This window comes from Equus quagga, chromosome 1, assembly GCF_021613505.1.
Source record: "Equus quagga isolate Etosha38 chromosome 1, UCLA_HA_Equagga_1.0, whole genome shotgun sequence".
In the NCBI taxonomy this organism is placed as follows: Eukaryota; Metazoa; Chordata; class Mammalia; order Perissodactyla; family Equidae; genus Equus; species Equus quagga.
In genome coordinates this window covers 48,347,198-48,369,017 of record NC_060267.1, presented here as the reverse complement: position 1 = coordinate 48,369,017, position 21,820 = coordinate 48,347,198, and the positions used below count along the sequence as shown (strand labels likewise).

Below are 21,820 nucleotides of genomic sequence, written 5' to 3'. Positions count from 1 at the left end.
GAAAACAAGCAATGATACTTCTTAGTATAAGAACTAAACTATTGGTAATTCCAATTTCTAGTCCCAAATCACAACCAAGTTGTGTTTAAATTGGCTCTGGAGAGCAGGGGAAAACAAAGAATGATGGGTGTAATTTTCAAGTGGTGTTGTTTTTTGTGTGTGTATTTGTTTGTTTGCTTTAGGTTATGTGTGCCCTTGTCCCTCATTCTTCCACTCACAATGGCTCTTCTTTATTGTGTCTGGTTTTGTTCCTGTATGGTCATCCATGTTTTGGTCAAATACATTAACTATATTTTCTTTTTATTCCTGTGCCCATAAACTCAGCATCATCTTTAATAGGAAGCAAAATATAGCATAATGAGATGCAGGAAAGTCTCTAGACTGCCCCAGAATTGATGCAACCAGAGCATGTCTGATTTTACTTGTTTCATACATTGGAATTTCATACATAATTTCACCTGGAACAAAAGCAATTGAACCCACAAGATATTTGGAAGCTATTCACTGATATGTTCTGTTCTTTCTTTCTTTTCTTTTTTTTTTGGTGAGAAAGATTGGCCCTGAGCTAACATCTGTTGCCAATCTTCCTCTTTTTGCTTGAGGAAGATTATCCCTGAGCTAACACCTCTGCCAAATCTTCCTCTATTTTGTATGTTGGGCACCTCCACAGCGTGGCTTGATGAACAATGTATAGGGCCATGCCTAGGATCTGAACCTGTGAACCATGGGTTGCTGAAGCGGAGCAGGAGAACTTAATCACTATGCCACCAGGCTGGCTCCCCATTAATTTTTTAAGGAGGGGAATCAACGTAAGATAGGGCACTTAAATTGCATAGGGGAAAAAAATGTCCAAGTTCTTGGCAGAACTTCTAAATTCAAAGTCTGCATTCTATCTAATAAACGCGTATCATGTTGCCTTATTGCTCCTAATTCTGTTCACTGATTGAGTGACTTTAGATAGGTTGTTTGATTTTCACTGCTTCTTTCCTCACCATTGAAATGATGATGAATCTCAAACCACTGTCAGGAGGCTTGGATGATGTAGAAGAAAGATACAGGATAACTAAAAAATGAAGACAGATTTCCTGTGGTATGAGATCTGAGCTAAGTTGGTATGAATTAATCAAAAAGATTTAGCAAAATCAGGCAGGAGTGAATAATGTGATGGTGCCATCTGCTGCTTTGCATTAGGAATTTCAAGGCAAGTTAGAGGAAGTTAATTCATCTGTGGGTAAAACTGAAGAATTTCTGTAGGCTGGACCTAGCTCACAATAAAAATGTGACTTTCACTCTACCTAAAGGCATTTATATTTCTTTATACCTAATAAATTGCGTTTGTTAGCAGTTATCTTCTGTTATGAGCAGCCGTTGGATTCCAGCAATGATTACCATGTATGTTTATTTAACTTCTAATTTTTAAGTTCTGTCACCATAATACAGTCTCCTGGCGGGCAGCAAACTTGTTGTTTGCCACTAATTCCCAGCATCTAGACTTGTGCTTGCATGTATTAAATGAATGAATAAATTGTATATATGTAGCCATTTTTAATTTAGTTGTTTATTTTCTTCCTCCACATTAGACTGTAAACACCATGAGAATAGACTCTGTATATTCATTGCTGTCTACCCTGTTAGCACTAGAGAAAGAAGGCATTCAAGAGAGAGTTGTTAAATGTATGAATGAACAAAGAAAAAGTGAGAAAAATTTCTAATAAACATCTGTTTGTCAAAGTAAATTAGAACAACTTGGAGGAAGCAAATATCCTGATATAATTACTTTGGTGTTTAAGTTACTGAAGTATATAATCAGGTATTTTAAAACTATATATTGGGCATCCCATGTCATTTCAAAAATGTTCAGTGCAACACACATGTTTAATAAGATGGGCATAATATTTAGAAAAAGTTGTTCATTCAATTTTGGGGGGGGTTCTTGAGGCTTGTTGCAGATAAATAAGACTTAGTGCTATGTAAGCTTATCTCAGAAAAGAGCTGAGCAAAGGCAGCTGATTTGATATTTATGAACATATTGAGGTAGATTCCTGCTGTCAGTCTTATAGGATGCTTTACTGAATTCAACTTATTTATATCACTATTGGATTGTTTATCCTCTAAGAGTAGAATTGTAAATTATCTTTCAGCTGTGCTCTTAATGGAGTGAAAGAACTAGGGAAGACGTGAAGCATGTGACTATTCATCGGTGTATAATATGGACCATCAGGATTAAATGTGTTCTAACCAAGGGCCATGTTAATAATTTTAAAAGCCATTTAGATTTTCTTATGGTCCAGGTACAAGTCAGATGGCTAATATTCTTACTCAGAATTCTGAGTTTCCCAACTGTACAAGTTCTTAGAACCACTTACTCCTCTCTAATTTTTTAAATTTGCTCCCAGGAAAGTAGTGGTCCATCAATTTTCTGGTTCATGGCATCTTGCACGGATTAATACCTGGCACACTGTGGGATGAGGATGAACGATCACGGAGGAGTGGAGGTTGAAAGGATTTGGGAAGTAAATGTCAGTGCAAAGGTACATTTGTAATTTTAAGGTATAAAGATCGGATATTTTAAATTTGCTCATTTTACTTGCTAAGATTTAAAAACTTGAACAATAGATTCAGGAAAGCATACATATTCTGCCGATGTTTCCAAACCAGTAGAGCCTGTCTGAAATACTCTAAGGCAATCCAGTATTTGAAATAATATTCACGTACTATTTCACTCAGAAATTATAGTCACTCATCTACCCCTATACTGACCCCAATGCCTTGCAGAGCCCTAATAGACTCAGAAAATCTCTATAAAGAAGAAACTGAAGAGATGCTGAACAATACTTTTTATAGTTAAGGAAACAAGTGCCAAATCAGGGTACATTTCACAGCACACTACTTCAACAACAAGAGCAACAAAAAAGAAGAAATGTCTATAACCACAATTAAAACTAAGTTAAGAAGGTTTTTAAGTTATTTGCTCAATTTGCTGTAAGAGTTTAAGAACCTACTATCAAAACCAGAAACACTTGTAGGATCCTATAAAGACAGAAAGACAAAGAACTAATAGTATAAATAGCTAATATTTCTTGAACCAAATCCTAAGCGCCATGTGAAGTATTATATATACATTATCCCATGAGTCCTCAAATATGTGTATGAGCAAATAGATATGATATGAGGATCTATGAGCTACTAGTGTGATTTCTATCTTTCACTTAAGGAAGTCAGGGTACTAAGATGCTAAGTAACTTGACTTAGATAACAGAGAAAGTGATAGGCTAGGATTTGGACTCAGATAGTCAAACTGAAAGTCCTTGTGCATTTCTTTAATGAGAAACAAACATGAAGTTATTCACATCAGGAGTCAGCAAAATTTCCTCAAAGGATGAAAGAGTAAATATTTTACACTTTGTGGATCACTTACATTCTATGCTGTATATTTTTTTAAGAATGTTTTAAAAAAGTGAAAACAGGCTTAGCGTTCAGGGCATACATAAACAAGCTACAGGCCAAAAGCTGTAGTTGTAACCCTGACTTAAACAATAACAGGAATAAGAACATTTATGTGGTTGAGATCAAGAAGGAATATATAAACTAAGAGAGAGAGAGAGACTAACAGAATAAAACAAATTAAGACAATTGCCTCTGAATCTAAAGTTTAGGAACATAAGTCACTAATGTCTATGAGAATTGGAGACAGAAATAGTAAGGGTAACTGGACAATGACTCATAGGCACTGTCATCTTGGCTAAAAAAGATAGTTCTGTCATCAACGTTGAAATAGAAACTATACTAGACACAGAGGCAAGAAATTCATTTTCCATTCCTTAGACTAAAATTTTTTTTCCTTTAAAGATTGACACCTGAGCTAACAACTGTTGCCAATCTTTAATTTTTCTTCTTCTTCTTCTCTCCAAAGCCCCCCACTACATAGTTGTATATTCTAGTTGAAGGTCCTTCTGGCTGTGCTATGTGGGATGCCGCTGCAGCATGGCCTGATGATCGGTGCCAAGTCCACACGCAGGATCAGAACCAGCAAAACACTGGGCCACCGCAGTGGAGCACGCGAACTTGATCACTTGGCCATGGGGCTGGCCCCTTAGACTAGAATTATTTTCCAGGACTCAATATGTCTCCATTCAGACATATCAGTAACTCCAAGAGAAAGGGAAACTTAAGTACAGATCTTCCCTGATTTACAGTGGGGTTACTTCCCTGTAACCGATCGTAAGTTGAAAATATCTTATGTAGAAAATGCATTTAATACACCTAGCCTACCAAAGATCATAACTTAGCCTAGCCTACCTTAAATGTGCTCTGAAAACTTATATTAGCCTATAGTTGGGCAAAATCATCTAACACAAAGCCTATTTTACAATAAGGTGCTGAATATCTCATGTAATTTACTGACTACTGTACTAAAAGAGAAACACTGAATGGTTGTATGGATACAGGATGGTTGTAAGTCTTTCAGTTGTTTACCCTCGTGATTGTGTGGCTGACTGGAAGTTGCAGCTTACTGACACTGCCCAGCCCCAGGAGAGAACATTGTACTACATATTGCTAGTCCAGGAAAAGATTAAGATTCCAAATTTAGACACGATTTCTACTGAATGTATATTGCTTTCACACCATCATAAAGTTGAAAAATCAAAAGTCAAACCATCGTAAGTTGGGGACTCTCTGTATCTAATTGCAAAGGTCTTCTCTTGGACTTTTTCTTAAAGCCAAGATGGAGTAACAAGGACTGGATTTACCCTCCAGCCTGACACAAACAAACAAACAGAAACAGATGAAATATATAAAGCAGCAGTTTTCAAAACACTGGATATGAAACAACAAAGAACAATGATCCGAGAGAGAGAAAACAAACAAGGTGAGCTCTATGATTGCCCAAGCTTACCATGTTTACGGAGTTTACAGGCCATACACAGGGAAGGGGAACTGAGAACGATACTGAAAAACACCTGAACTGGGAAAGACAAAGGCAGTAAGAGTTCAGAGGAGAGAACAAAAGAGAGGAGAACTGCACAGAGAGAGAACCCAGAGATCTGTAGAGGATCCTCTGAGACTAATCAGCAGGGTACAGATCAGAGCATCAGTGTGAGGGAAGTACCTGAGGGGATGCGGAAAGAATCATTCAAAAGGAATAAAGGAAGTAATACCTAGTGTCCACATGAGGCAGAGACTGGTGCCCTTTCCCAACAGCAAGGCTGGAAAAGATCATAGTTCATGAAGCATCGGGTAGAATACTCAGAAAATCTTTCCTTCATTAATGGGAAATGATTAACCCCAGACTGAGAACTTCTTTGGTACTGGCTAACAATCATAAAAGCAATATCCAGGAGCATCACAGTGTTTCTATGTAATTTAAATATATCTCACAATCAAACTCGGGAATATTTACAGGAACACAAAAACATCTAGCATTGACCTGGGTAAAATTAATGATGCCTTGCTTTTATCAAAGATTAGCAGGCATGCAAAGAGTCAGGAAAACATAACCCTTGTGAGAATGGGGTTATGAGGAGAAAAATAACCAAAACCAACTCAGAGGTTAGAATTAGAAGGCATAGACATTAAAATAGTTAATATGTTCTTAATATACTCACATTCTTAAAAAGATACATAGAGACATGGAAGATACCCTTAAAAAAAAACAAAGGACACTTCTAGAGATGAAAACTACAAAATGTGAAATGAAAAACGCGCTACATAATATTAATGATAGATTAGACAGTCGGCAGAAGGGATTAAAGGACTTGAAGATATGACAATAGAAACTATCAAAAATGAAACACTGAGATAAAATAATTTTAAGAGGAGAGGAGGGAAGGAGAGTTGGAAGGGAGAAAAAGAGGCAGAAAAGAGAAAAAGGAAAGAAAAAAGCATTAGGGTGCTGTGGGATACCTTTTGGCAGCCTAATATACATGTAAACTGTAGGTTTCCAATTTAATTCTATTGGGGGCAGAAAATATACTTTTATGACTCTAATCTTCTAAATTTATTGAGATTTGTTGGTAAAGTTTTCATGTGTAAAGAAGAATGTGTAATCTGCTATTGTTGAGTGGAGGGCTCTAAAAATGTGCATCAGATAAAGGTGGTTGATAACTGGGTTCAAGTCTACTATACTCTTGCTGATTTTCTTTTTTTGTCTACTATCCTACCAATTATGGAAAGAGGAGTATCTAAGCCTCTGATTATAATTATAGTTTTGTCTGCTTCTCTTGCAGTTCCGTAAATTTTTGCTTCACATATTTTAAAGCTCTGATAATAGAGGCATAAATGTTATGGATTGTTATTCCTTCTTGATGAATTAACTCCTATATCATTATGAAATGAACTTCTTTATGTCTGTTAATAATGTTTGCTCTCAATCTATTTGTCTGAAATTAATATGCCCACACTTGCTTTTCCCTAAGTGAAGTTAACATGGTGTATCTTTTTCAATCCTTTTACTTTTAACCTATTTTTCTGTCTTTATGCATAGAATGAGTTTCTTTCATGTTACATATAGTTGAGTCTTGCTATTTAACATAATTTGACAATTTCTATCATTTGTTAAGGTGTTTAAACCATTTACATTTAATGCATCTTTGATATAATTAGATTTAAGCCTATCATTTTGATATGTTTCCAATTTGCCTCAACTCATCTCTGTTCCCTTTTCGTCTTTTCCTGCCTTCTTCTGTATGAATTAAATGTTGTTTAGTATCCCATTTTATCTCCCAATTTATTAGTTCTAAACCTCCCTTGATTATTAGCAATTCTCTTTGTTTTGTTACTTTAGCAGTTGTTTCAGGATTTATAATACACATCATATCTTATTGCAGACTACCTGGAAAATTTATAGCATTAAATGGCTATATTTGAAAAGAAGAAAGATCTTAAATCAACAAACTTAGCTTCCATCTTAAGAAACTAGAAAAACAGGAACAAATTAAAACATAACTAAGTAGAAGGAAAAAACAGTATCAATTGAAGCAGAAATTAATAAAATAGAAAACAAAAAGTATAGAAAATGATTAAACCCAGACTGAAACTTCTGAAACAAAGAACTTTTTCTAAACCAACAACCAAACTGATCAAAAAAAAAAAAGAGAAGACACAAATTAACAATGTTAGGAATGAGAGAAGTGACATCACTACAGGTTGTAGAGATATTAAAATGACAACAAGAAACTATAAAGAAAAATGTTAGGCCAAAAAATTAAGCCACTTAGATGAGATGGACAAATTCCTTGAAAGACATTAACTGCCAAAGCTCAGTCAAGAAGGGATCATTTGAATCGCACTACATCTATTAAAGAATTTGTACTTAAAAATCTTACAACAAAGAAAACCTCATCCCCAGACAGCTTCAGTGGTCAATTGCCTCAAACATTTAATGAACGATAAAACCAATTCTACATAAAATCTTCCAGAAAATTGACATGGAGGAATACTTCTCTGAAACCTAAACCAGACAAAACCATTGCACAAAAAAGAAAATAACATATCAATATCCTTCATAAACATAGTTGCAAAAATTGTAAGCCAAATTTTAGCAGATCTAACCCACTGATAAACTAAAATGATAATACATCCCAAGAATCCAAAGTTGTTTTAACCTTCTATAATTATTCAATATAATTCATCATGTGACAAAACTAAAAAGAAAAAGAAAAGAAAAACTATATAATCATCTCAATAGATGTAGTAAAAGATTATACAAATCAATATTCATTCCTGATAAAACTGATAAAACATCTGAGAATTCTAGAAGTAAAAGAGAACTTCCTCATCTGATAAAGGGCATCCATGAAAAATATACAGTTAACACTGTATATTTGCTATAACACTGAATGGCCTTCCCAAGATCAAGAACAAAATAAGAATGTTCACTCTCATCACTTTTGTTTAACATCGTACTGGAGGTTCAAGTCTATGAAGTAAAAAAAGGAAAAGACATAAAAGTTATCCAAAGAGGAAGAAATAAAGTGTTTTTATTTGCAGATGACATAATTATGTAGAAAATCCAATGGAATCCACACACAAAAAATTACTAGAAGAAATAAGTGAGTTTCTCAAAGCTTCGGGATATAAGGTTAATATTAAAAAGTTTGTTATAATTCTATACACCAGCAAAGGAACTTTGGAAATTAAAATTACAAACAATAACAATACCATTTATAAAAGCATCAAAAATGTGAAATATATAACAATAATCTAACAAAATATGTGAAATATCTGTACACAGAAAAGTACAAAACATTGCTTAGAGATATTAAAGAATACCTAAGTAAATAGAGCGATAGACCTTGTTCATGAGTTGAACAAATAAATATTTTTAAGACTTCAATTTCCCCCAAATTGCACTATGGATTCAATGCAATCACATTCAAGATTTCAAAAGATTTTTTTAAAGAAACTGACAAGCCAATTCAAAAATTAACATGGGGACACAAAGACATAGATTAGTCAAAACAACTTTGCAAAAGAACAAGGTTGAAGGACTAGTACTACATGATTTCAGGATATATCATAAAACTACGCTATTCAAAATAGTGTGGTGGTGTAAAAATATACGAATAGATCAATGGAACAGAATAGAGAGTCCAGAAATATATGCATCATATATGGATAACTGATTATTGACAAAAGCACAAAGACAATGTAGTGAAGAAAGAATAATCTTTTCAACAAATCTTCCTAAAACGATTGAATATCTAAAGGCAAAAAGAAAAAAAAATAATTTCAATACATGACACAAATTAACCCAAAATGAGTCATAGATTGCCATGTAAAATCTAAAACTATAAAATTTCCAGAATAAAACATAGGAGAACATTTTTGTGACCTTGAGTTAGGCAACAAGTTTTCAGAAACAATAGTAAAAGTATGAAATGGATTTCATCAAAATTTAAAACTTCTGCTTTTCTGAGTATACTGTTCAGAGAATAAAAAGGTAAGCCATAGACTGAAAAAAAATTATCAAAATGATATCTGATAAAGGACTTCTATCCAGCACATACAAAGAGCTCTCAAAACTTAACAATAAGAAAACAAATAACTAAAATAAAAATTCTCAAAAGATTTGTACAGTGACTTTATCAAAGAAAATAAGTGGATAGTAAATAATCACTATAGGTAAATAGGTAAAGAAAAACATCTGAGGATCATTTTTCATTTAGGAAATGCAAATTACACTGTAATGATATACCACTACACACCTATTAGAATGATTAAATTAAAAGACAGACTACACCAAGTTATGGCAAGGATAAGATGGAACTGGAACATTTGTACACTGCTGGTAGGAATGTAAAATGGGACAACTTTGGGAAACAGTTTGGTAGTTTCTTAAATAGTTAAACATACTCCTACTGAATGATCCAGCCATTATACTCTTAAGTATTTAACCAAAAGAAGAGAAATCCTATGTTCATACAAAGACTTGCGCTTGAATGTTCAAAGTAGCTTTATTTGTAAGAGCCAAAAACTGAAAACGACCCAAATGTCATCAACAGGTAAATGAACAAACAAATTGTGGTATACCCATACAAAGAAACAATACTCAACATTTAAGAAGACTGAAAAATTGACGCAAGCAACAAGATATATGAATTTCAAAATGATCATGTAAGTGAAAGAAACTAGACCAAAAGTAAATAAGGCATTCTGTATGATTCCATTTATATAAAATACTACAAAATGCAAACTAAATCAGGTTGGTGGTTGTCTGGGGAGAAGCCACTAGGGAGGAGCATGATGAAATCTGGGGGGATGATGGATATGTTCACTATCTTAATTGTGATGGTGATTTCAAGGGAACACGTTTACATATGAGGAAACAACAATTGTACACTTTAAATATGTTCAGTTTGTTATATGAAATTAAACTTCAATAAGGTTGTTAATAAAAGAAAATACCTCTTGTCTTCCTAAGGACGATACAACTTTTTCTTTATATATAAAATTGGTGCTAGCTTATGTACAACAATATGGAAAGGCTTCCTTTGAAGTAGAATAACCTGTACAGTGATGTAGAAAGGGAGTAGAAACACTGAAAATAGAACGAATTTTCTAATTCCATCAGTTTCTATTCAGCAATATTTCCCTGCTTGGCTCAGTTTGTTCTAGAACTGAGTGTCTTCATTCTTTGATCCTGTATGTTTCTGCATCATAGCATAGTATAACATAATTGAGAAGAGGTCATCTACAAAGGGTATATACTTTAGGGGAAAAAAATTCTCTTAGTCCCTCTGGGCCATTTACTACATGATTCTAACAAATACTATTCTGAAGGATGAAAGGCGTTAAGCCATCTTTTGGTAGAGAAAAGATGAAGCAATAATAACCAATTCAGGAACCAATAATGAATTGTGAACTAGTTCACAGAAAAGATCATCCAATTTCTAATTATTTCCTGGGACATCCCAATTGCCCCAAAATGTGAGAATGGGGTGTTAAGGGTCTGTGTGTAAGTATGTGTAAGTGGTGGAGCCTGGAGAGAAACAAGAATTTTAAAAAAAACAAGGAGTGGTAGCTTTTAATATTGAGAACGTTTCTTGATTCCAATATGGTCTTTCCTCTGCTCTATTTCTTCATATTCTCTGTTTCCCATGTGTATTTCCCCTTTTCTGCTCTCTGCCTACAGTTGGGCAAGCTGTCCATTGTCTATCTTCTATGTGGTCTTTGAGGGTGAGGGGAAGCACTGAGGTAGAGATGACTGAGAACAGAGGACAGCCAAGGCTTGGAGAGGAGTGAAACTTTAAAACAAAAAAGGGAAGTGGAATCAAAGGCTGGCAGGGAGGCTTGGGACAAGTTACGTAAAAAAATAGAGAGAGAGATAGAATCAAAACTCCTGATATCAAAGTGTTAAACAGCTGGAGCCCCAGTCTCTGCTAAGGAGTTCTGCAGTCAGCTAGTAACAGGCAGTTCTCAGGGCTCTCACAGGTTGCACCTAAGTGACAAAGAATGGCTTAAATTCCAGGAGAGAATTCGAAGGCTTTCTCCTCCTTTGCTTTCAGAGTCTTCAAATTCACTGTGCTCTCAATAGATTTGCCTTCTTCTGACATATACTGAATGCAGTTAAAATGCAGTTCTCAGCAAAAACAGCTCCCCCTTGTATGTATGCACAGGTGCCTGAAGGGTACTCCTGGGAAACAGCTCCCCGCAGTCTAAACCTGCATGCAAAGAGGAATAAGAACGTAGATTTACTGTCACCTTGTGTCATGAATTTAACCTTGTCTTAAAGCTTCAGATCAGTAATAAATTTGGGAAGGAAAACTCAAAAGAAGCTCTGAATAGGTAACTGGGCAACTCCCAGTGTGAGAGAGGTGGGAAGGAGACTTTCAGAAATTCCCCAAGCAGGTTCAGTGAAGAATAGGAAACTCACAAGTGGGGCTTCAAAGGAGAACCGTCCTCCCAGAGCCATGGGTGGCTGGGTTTCCTCCGAGACAGTCCCATCCAGAATGGGGAACTGGAATGGGCACTTGCTTGCTTGATGAATTCCTGTGGAGAGTGACATTTCTGAGTTGATGGTGAAGTCATTGTGGTCATTTTAGATTAGATTCACAAAACTAAAGACCCAAAAGAGATCTTTGACATCCCCTCAATGATTTTTCAGAAATGTTTACTGAAGCCTAGACATGCTACATAAGCTGTCTATCAAAGGTCATGCATGTAATTAGTGACTAGAGAACAGGTGTTCTGATTCTCAAACAATTGCTCCTCCACCAAGGGCTTAACCTGATTTATTTCCCTGTAAGCCAATACTCCAGCTTAACACACATCCATAAAAACTTACCAGATCATCTGTGCTATTAATTCTCAGCATCTGGCCATCCAAAGACAAGCAGTTCTCCTGGCTTTTTTCCCAATTCAGTGAGCCAGAGGAAAATAGGTAACAGTTTTCTTCATGCCAGAGCCAGTCTTGGGGACAAGGACCTAGGAAGTATAATATATCTAATCAGTGAGTTATGCCTCGGTAAAAATATTTCTACAATTCTTAAATCAATTCTCCTCTTGTGACTCTCACATATGCCATTTCTTCTTACTTAGAATTATACCCAGACTCTGCAAATTTCTCAATAGCCTCAAAGTCTTATTTCGACATTTTTTGTAGAAAAAGAAAGTATGCTAATTTTGATAAACTAAATTAAAGTAAGCCTATTAAAAAGTAAAGCTTGAGCTGGGATGTAATTTTAGAATCTGATCTATTTTTTAAAGTTATGTTTGGAATAATGGAAGTGAGAGTTTGGAAAATGGATATTTAATAGACTTTCTGCTATTACAAAGGTATGCTTATGTATTTTAAAACTTCAGGTCTTTGAATAACAGATTTAGGCTTAAATCCTGTGCCTCCTGCTTCTAGATGTGTGCTGTCCAATACAGTAGCCACACGTGACTCTTGAGTTCTTGAAATGTGGCTAATCTGCATTAAGATGTACTGTAATTGTAAAATACAGACCTGATTTTGAAAACTTAATACAAAAAGAGACTGTAAAATATCTCATTAATAACTTAATACTTATTAGTGTTGAAATAATATTTCAAATATATTGAGTTAGAATATGTTACTAAAGTTAAATTCATCTGTTTCTTTTTTGTATTTTAATGTGGTCACTAGAAAATTTACTGTTGCATACGTGGCACACACTGTGTCTCTTTGGAAAGAGATGTTCTAGGGAAAACAGTATATTAACACTAAGTGAGATCTCAATTTCAATAAGATTTCAGAAAATAGGGAGAAGTTTTCAGCAGCGAAATTCTGAGGGAGTCCAAAATACCCAACTCAGGGCTTAGACACTAGGCAAAATATGCCAATGTCAACATGTTTACGGATATTTTAAAGAACCCTCAAATCATCATCATCCTTCTCCGCCTCCTCCCCTTCATCCTCTTCCTCCTTCTCCTCCTCCTCCTCATCTCTTCTGTGTATTAGTAACCCATGGAATCTCTTTAATGGGAAAATGAACCCTTTGGTCTACTCTATGACCAAAAGATGAAAAATTAAAATCTTTGAGAAAGACAAGATTTCAATTTGAATTTTCATTGTGACATAAAACCATTAGGCAATTTTATAAGAGTAGGCTTTCCCAGAGAGGACAAAGCAGGAGGGTGCTGAACTATGAAAGATGAAAGTGAATGAGAAAGGGCATACAAAAGGCCATGATGAAAGCAGTGAATGCAAGCTTCTTACTTCTTAATTTGCCTAGTCCCATCATATTACATAAAAGGAAAGGATATATTGGTCTTTGTGGACTAAAGGACAGTCTAGACAGGGTTTCCAAGGTATCATAAAGTGAGGAAGACAAATCTCAGAATGTTGTATTCAAACTACCTGTATTTCTTTTAATGATTTTAATACTCACAAATATCACTATGTGCCAAAAACTCTTGGCAGTACTTTAGCCTATATTAACTCATTTAATCCTCCTAGCAACACTATGAGATATGTTCTATTCATTTTCTTCATTTGATGGATAATGAGAAAGGGAATTTGAAGCTCGGCAGTGTAACTCTATTGTTGTGTTTAATCACCACATCACACTCCCTCAAACTTGTGAGTTGGACTCGATTAAGAAATATTTATTGATGCCCTTCAAGATATTTTGATAAAGATCTTTGGGTAAACCTGGAACCTGACATTTTTAACAAGCTACTTTGGTGATAATTTTGTACACTAAGGGTTGAGAACCACTATTAATTCTGGGGCTAAATGCAAAGTCTGTTACTGTGAAGACACTGCATCTTTCTAACTGGATGACCTCAAGCAAACCCCATATAGTAATTTCTCAGAGTCTCTCCTTCTTCATATATACTCCAAGGACCACAGACTTGTTAGTAGGAAAGATAAAACTTGTCTCAAACTTAAGAAAACTGGCATATTTTTTCCATATGGTATCTTACTATTAATGTTTTTGTCTCAAAGCTGCTTGATGAAAAGCAGTACTTTATTTGGTATCTCTACTAATTGACCTTTATCTGACTCTATCAAGGAATGGAACATGCTGACTGGTATATCTGCTAATGAAAGACATATCGTTTATTATTTCTGATTAGTTGTCCATGCCTGGCATCTCTAGGAGATGGTTCTGAATGGTCCTGAAGTAGATTTGACCTCATACGACTGATAAAAACAAAACTGTTTTACAGCCTCACCTGTGAATAAACCGTTGGTTGGTATGTAGCTATGTCTGTTTATATAAACATTCATATCCTTGAGATACTAGCCTCTTTCCTTTAAGCCTCCTTTGAGATGGTGTACACTTTTATTTCCTCAATAGCTCCCTCCTTAAAGAGGTTAAATGCATGTTTGACACTTGTGAAAGATCAGTTTGTCTAAAGGTATCCAGTTATTTTGGAAATTTAAATATTGAAGGGATTTATAAACTGTAAAACTTTATACAAAACTACTTATCATTATTATTATCATTTAATTTAACTGAGTTTCAATTTTATCCTATAAAATAAAGGGATGGGTATCTGTGAACTGTTATTATATAGTCTTTATTCAAAGAAATTACGTGGTTGAGATTGAATTTTACAAGCAAGAAGCTGGAGAAACCTCTGCTATTAGTGATAGTTACTAATGCTGAAAATAGGATACTCATTCACACACCTCCAAGGAAGCAATATACCTCTGAAAGTGATTCCATCTTTCACTCTCCCTATAACTAAAAGCTTATACCTGATTTAATTATACACAGTAGAAAGGTTAATTAAAACAGGTAACTTTCATTATCATCTCCTGCTTATAGATGCTGATATTTCTGCCTACCTTCTAGATTGTGAGGAAACAGCTGAGATCAACTCAGTTCTTCTCGTATAAACTGACTTCTTGGGCCCCTCATATTTTTGTTTTACCTGAAGTATCTACCTAACAGTTCCAAGCCAGCCAGATTGATTCAATTTAAATTGACCTAGTTCCCTTCAAGACACTGTGCCATAGAATAAAGCTAATGTGGAAGTAGAGGTCCCAGAGACAAAGGGGACTCCTTAGAAAAAGAAATTAACCATTAAGATACACTGAAATGGAAAGGATAAGGGTGGGAGTGTTCTTCCAGAAAAATCTTAAAACCAAAATTTTAAAAAGATGAGTGTCTTGTGAAGAAGGAAAACTTAAATCCACTGAATGTGTGGTTAATTAAATCAGATTATCTCAAGAATTTGGCATAGGGTAGGGTGAGGATGACAAAAATAGAGAACTTTGGTGTAGAACATTAGGAATGAATAATGATACATATATCAATATGCCAATTTTGTGCCTAGAGACATTTACAAAAAAGGTTAAGATTAACAAGGAAGCTTCCATTATGTCTCTTCACCCGTCCCTGCCCCATACCTGAAAAGTTTGCCGCTTTCTTCAGAGCTTCTTGGAGATTCAGGTTCTGGAGACGAAGTTCCATTAGTTCTTTGGATTTCTCATCCAGCTTGTGGGCAAGGGTTTCTATCATGTCTTTGAGTTCCCTTTGTGACTCTTGGGAAGATTTTTCTGCCTGCCGCCGGGCTAAGATCTGCCGCTCCAGGATATGTTCCTGCTGAGTAAGGTTTGCTTGCTGTTGCTGTAGGTCATCAGACACCTGGGATACTAAATCAGAGCTGAATTAAGACTCCATTACCAAGCCCCAATAAAAATCTCTCCACTGGATTTTTCGGAAATCAAAAAACTGAATCAAATAATCTAATTTGATGACAGAAAAACTAGAAAATGACCCCAAACTGGAAAATGACCCAAATTTACTCAGAAATTATGGATTTGAAAGTTATTTGATATTCCTGTAATACTTTTTTGTGATAGTTAACAACCTTGTGAAATTACAGTTGTACATTATTATTAGTCATGTTGGAGGTACACCACTTCCCCCCTAGTGCCCTTCCCCCACCCCCCCTTTCCCCTGGTAACCACCGATCAATTCTCTTTGTCTACATGTTAACTACCACCTATGAGTGGAGTCATACAGATTTCGTCTTTCTCTGTCTGGCTTATTTCACTCAACATAATACCATCAAGGTTTATCCATGTTGTTGCGAATGGGATGACTTTGTCCTTTTTTAAGGCTGAGTAGTATTCTATTGTATATATATATACCATATCTTCTTTATCCAATCATCAGTTGCTGGGCACTTAGTTTGGTTCCATGTCTTGACTATTGTGAATAATGCTGCAATGAACATAGGGGTGCACGGGACTTTTGGAATTGCTGATTTCAGGTTCTTAGGATAGATACCCAGTAGTGGGATGGCTGGGTCATAAGATATTTCTATTTTTAACTTTTTGAGGAATCTCCATACTGTTTTCCATAGTGGCTGCACCCGTTTGCATTCCCACCAACAGTGTATGAGGGTTCCTTTTTTTCCACAGCCTCTCCAACATTTGTCACTCTTGGTTTTGGATATTTTTGCCATTCTAAGAGGTGTAAGGTGATATCTTAGTGTAGTTTTGATTCCTGCAATATTTTTTAATGTTAGGAAGTATCTGTCACAGATACTTGTAATTAAAAACAAAATACCAGAATTTTACTTGTTATTGAGAGCTACACACAAGTTAAAAGCAATTCCAAGGTAGATAGTAAATCAGTGGCATAAACAAAATATAGACAATCTAAAATAGAGGCCAACCAGACTCAGTGATTATTAGTGGGAATTGTCATTAATGATTTATTCTGTCACTTCATTTGTCTGTCATCTCTCTACCCTTTCAGACTTCCTAACTTTATTTAAGGACCGTGATACTTGTCTCATTTTTGAGACACACTTCCACAGAATTATTTTAAATTGTGTCACAAGAGTCTCAAAACATTTTTTCTTCTTCACCACGGCACATTTTAGAAAGGCTGGAAATGAAATGAAGGTTGTGAAATCAAGAGGCAACAAATGTTAAGGGTCAAATGTTTCAGTTCTAGAAGCTTGATGGTCAGTAGAAGGCAGACTCCCTGGCTTGAAGGCCAGATTTGACACTGTTGCAAAGTGATCAGGGGCTCAGAGGAAGACTTCCGATAACCAACACTGAGTGAAAGGCCCTTTTCCCAATCATTATGAAAGGCCCTAAGTATTTATAGATGGAAAAAATAAATGGTTTGTGACCTTAAACAACAATTGAGAAACAAATTGCCCTTCAAAGTCCTTAGCAACCTGGATTCTAGAAAGCCAAAATAACTCAGATCTACAACCTAAATACACAGGCAGCTTAGATGGATGATTAGCGCCATTTTCTTTCCTTCTTGGCCACTCTAGCTTTCTTTTCATTTCTCTTCCTCTTAGCATCCTCTCTTTCCTAAATGCCTGTGTTATAAATTTGAAGTATGTTTTGTTTTAAATGTTTCGTTTATTAAGACGGTGTTTCTAGTTCTTAAGTTTAAATTGATATTTAATCATCACTGCTAAAACAACTGGAACTAAATGAAGCTTTTTTTTCTTTTGGGTCTTTCAGGTGATCTTGTGGATTAGTAACAAAATTATTTTCTTCCTTATCATTCTAGGATTTAAATAGGCTCTATCCATGAAATAATGAAAACAAAACAAAACAAAAACCTACCATGCATCATCTTCATTCTATGCCTCAATCTATTTGAGGGATAAGCACAATATACACATTCATCTTCCCACTCACTCTAGAAGCAGTTTGCCTGAAATGTATCTAAATCAAGATTGTTTGTAGTTATCAAACCAACTCATAAACCTTGTTTATAAACTCTCATTTTTTTCCTTTATCATTCCCCTGTTTCAGCACTTACATTGCATTATCAGCATTATAATAGTCACCAGTAATCCCAGGCAAAGGATCCCTAGAGTCACAGAAACAGGGCACCACCATCGAGAAGAAAGAAATTGAAGACCTAGAGTGACAGAAGATAGAATCAGGAAGACAAAAAGATGGGGGCACGTAATCAAACAATTCTTTGGATCCTGTCTGTGCTCAGTGCTTTTTATTCCTTACCTCTAGTCCTCCAAGGATTCTGCAAATAATTCATCATCCACATTTACAGATGAAAAATATAAACAGTTAAAGAATTTAAGTAATTTACCCATGGCCACATAAACACAATTTAAGAGCCAGAATTCAAGACCAGATATTTGGCTCTAAGTATCCGATTCTACAGCTTACACCTTGTCTATTGGCCCTACAGTAATTCTTCAAGAAACTCTCAGTCCAGCTTGGTTGAATCAACTTCATCCACAGGGCAGAGAGCCTGACATTTTTCATACAGATCATGTGTATGCATGCTCACACACATACACACACAATTGTGTTTTATAAGCAACATACCATAAATGAATGTCAGACATCAAGCAAACAAGCTTTAATCAATTAATCAAATGAGATCACTTCAAAGAATTACAACATAATTTTGTGCTATTCAATTTTTATTCCACTAAAATTACATCTTAGAATTGGGGTTATTGACCAAAGAAAAATGGGTATGAAACTTCTATATTCACTTGACTCATATTAATGTCATGTATTACACTCACACCAACTGTGGCCTGTTGTTAACGAAAGAAAAATTCACCATATTATAAAAACAAATAAATCATGTAGCTCACAGGTGTATGAATATCTAGTTACGTATTCCATCACTAAAAAAACACAGATATTATTAGTTCAGCAGGAAAACATTTCATATAATGTATTTGGACTCCACATCTTATAAGATAAACAAGTCACTGATAATGTTATCCTCTATATACAAAAGGAAGCTGAAAGGCTCAGTGACTTGCTTAAGATCTCACAGATGTTGAGACCCAAACATAGGTCTTTAATCCAATTGTCAACAGCAACATGACTTCAAACATTACATCACACAATTTCCATTGTGAATGTGCAATGATCTAAGCCAATCAGTGATCATATATACTTAGAGTTCTCATGTGTCAAAAGCACTTCTGTTAGACTCGACAGAAGATACAAACAAAATAGAAATTTTGACAGGGAAGAATATGGTTCATTCACTGATTCAATAGTTATTAAGGCCCTAGAATGTGTGTGGCAAGTTGTGCGAGAAGAAGTAAAAGATAGTGTGTCTCTTGCAAATAATTGCCTGATCCTAACCTCAGGGACAAATATTTCTGTAAATCTATCGACCAACTTTTCCCTCTTGTCAGTATTCATTTCGTATTATAGGATATCAAGTGTGTCCACCACTCTTGAGTGATGAAATGCCTGAACTTTCAGAAGAAAATCACTGGAACTGCACCTATGCCGGGAAGACACATGTTCCTATTTTCTACAGGCCATCTTTTCTTCCATCTCCTTGGTAGGCACAGACCATCAATCCAATCCTCACTCCCACTAGTAATTTTCTAATCAGAAAGCAGTCAAATCCCTTGCAGTAGGCAACTGATCTAACCAGGTTCTGAGAGAAGAATTAATTTCATAATTGTAGTAAACGTCAAGCACTTACTATTTACTGCATGAACAATGAATGAATAAGTAAATGACTATTTTAACTGGTAGGTCTACCTATAAATGTCAGAACCATTTTCAGACCAAGTTAGATCATCAGCTCAAATGTTAAAACATACCATGTTCACACTTATTTCCCCTATTGAGTGAAATTTCTATCTTGTTTGTGGAAACATGATCTAGAATTTCTTTATCTAAATTTCTGATAATACTTGTATGTCTTAGCCTCTTCATATTTTGTTTCTTTCTCTAAGAATGGATATAAAATAGAAAGCAATTTATCCAGATTTTCTGTGGAGTTGGTGTTTTGAATTAGTTTATACTTAAGCAGTTTAATGTACTGTATACACCAAACAAATTATAATATTTAAAAGCATTGGTGTATGATAAAATATAATTTATATGAAGCTATACCGAATATCATTTAATCTGCTTTGGATAATTCATAAAATATATCAAGTTTTGCAATGTGTCAAGGACACTATTATAAAAATTATCATTGCTCACACTGGGTGAATTCAACATTTCCTGAACCTTCTGATGGATTGGATTCTAGATAAACAGGAGTTTGTGATAGAATTGTAGCTCTACCATTTACTAGCTGCATGAAATTGGTTAATTTAGTTAATTCTCCTGATCTCCAGTTAGTCCTCTGTAAAAGGGAGATAATAATAGTCCTAATATCAAGGTATTATTGTGAAGATTCAAAGAAATAATGCATGTAAAGCAAATAGCATAGAACATAGCCTATAGTAAATGCTCAATAAATGTTAATCATCGTCTACTATATCATCATTCATACCAAGTTATCTCATCATCACCATCATCATCATCATTCTATCTGAACTGTTTTTCTAAGTGAATGTTATTAATTCTATATTTTCCCATACTCAGATGTTTTAGCTTTCTAATCCTGTATTCAATTAATTTACATATTTAAGCCAATCCTGAGACTCTGTCCCTCTACACATTCACCCACTACTAGTACCTTTAGCTTTCTCTCCATTTGCCTTCTGTTCAGGCTGATCCTTCACAGTTTTGCTCTTGAGGTCATCAAAAGTCATTTCCAAATTCATTCCAAGAATGAGAGAGTGAAGCAGTGAGGACCTCTACGAAGTAAAAATTTGTGAGCTTCTGCTGGAGTGTTTAAATAGCTACTGCTCTCTAATGGAAGAATGACTCAATCATTGTAGGAGGAAGGAGAGGCTTTGCTTCATATTGGGAAGTTGGCTGACGAAAATTCTTTGGTTATCTATTGCAGCTGGGGAAAGTGGTGATTCTGATAGTGTTTCAACATATTTCACTAAGTAATTTATGAAAGGGAAAACAGTATTTTCCATGAGCATTAGAGGAGAGTCACTTGTACTTACTCTTCAGATAAGGAAATTGAAATTCCAAGAGAATAAGTCACACTAAATTTGCAAAAGAGTGTGTGTTTAGATTAGATTATTTGATTCCAATGCCCCTATTTGTTTACTTCACTGTAGCAGAATGTTTCTATATGGTATTTTTCATAAGTCTCAAATTTTCCTTTTTAATTTTGACTGTTTTAACTGGCAATGGGCTTAGGAATTTTGGGGTTAACCACATAGGTCTACTTTCACTAGTCATGATAACCTGGGTAATTTTAGAACTTAATTAGGGGCACTATTTCATAGAACGGCAGGATTACATAGAAACAGAGAACACTTTGGAGCCAGGTGGAGCTAGTTTCAGATCTTTCCTTTGCTATTCCCTTGGTCTGTAATCTTGCGGAATTGCTTAACACTCTGAACTATCTCTTTGCCTATGAATTGGGACATTATAATGTTCACTTGATAATGATGATGTTGCTGTAGGGATTCAAATGAGATATTTGGAGAAAATGCTAAGTTTTGTACTTCAAACATAATAAGAATTCAATAAATGATAGTTAATAATATTAGCATTAGTGATATTCAGCGCAGCTGAATTGCCTGGTAAAGAATATGTTTTATGCATGAGTGACTTGAGTCAAAAAGACTCTTCAATGGACTCCTCATAAGTACACCTATATGTATTTATTGACAGAATTCTCATCTATTTTGTCTTCACCTCCTAACCAGAAAATAAATGTCTCATTGAAGTTTACATGCTTTAAAAAAAATCCTTATCTATTAGAGATATCTTCTGAAGTATTTGTGAGTAAAATGATATGATACCTAGGATTTACTTTAAACTAACCCAGGAAAAAATAAAAGAAAGAGTCTACATAAAACAAGATTAGAAATATATATATAAATAAACAATCTAGGAAACTATTAGGAAAAATCACCAATATCAACAGCCTAATTACGATTCCATTTTCCTCCTCCTCTCTGGGTTTTCTTATTTCCTTTTTCTGTGCGGGGTATCTGAGACCAGACTGAAATGGTTTATCTGTGATTTAAACTTTTACTCTATGATGCAGTTCAC

General features: G+C 35.1%; 1 protein-coding gene across 1 annotated transcript; it reads right to left on the bottom strand.

The window, feature by feature from the left end:
- Nucleotides 1-8,001: 8,001 nt before the first annotated feature.
- Nucleotides 8,002-20,493, bottom strand: OLR1 (oxidized low density lipoprotein receptor 1). The gene is made up of 6 exons (XM_046679640.1): nucleotides 20,376-20,493; nucleotides 17,718-17,819; nucleotides 15,326-15,571; nucleotides 11,786-11,925; nucleotides 11,375-11,490; nucleotides 8,002-11,162 (listed from the first exon to the last, which is right to left on the bottom strand). The coding sequence occupies exons 1-6, from the start codon at nucleotides 20,461-20,463 to the stop codon at nucleotides 11,018-11,020; spliced, it is 837 nt and encodes a 278-aa protein (XP_046535596.1). The 5' UTR covers nucleotides 20,464-20,493; the 3' UTR covers nucleotides 8,002-11,017.
- Between the last annotated feature and the right edge of the window lie 1,327 nt (nucleotides 20,494-21,820).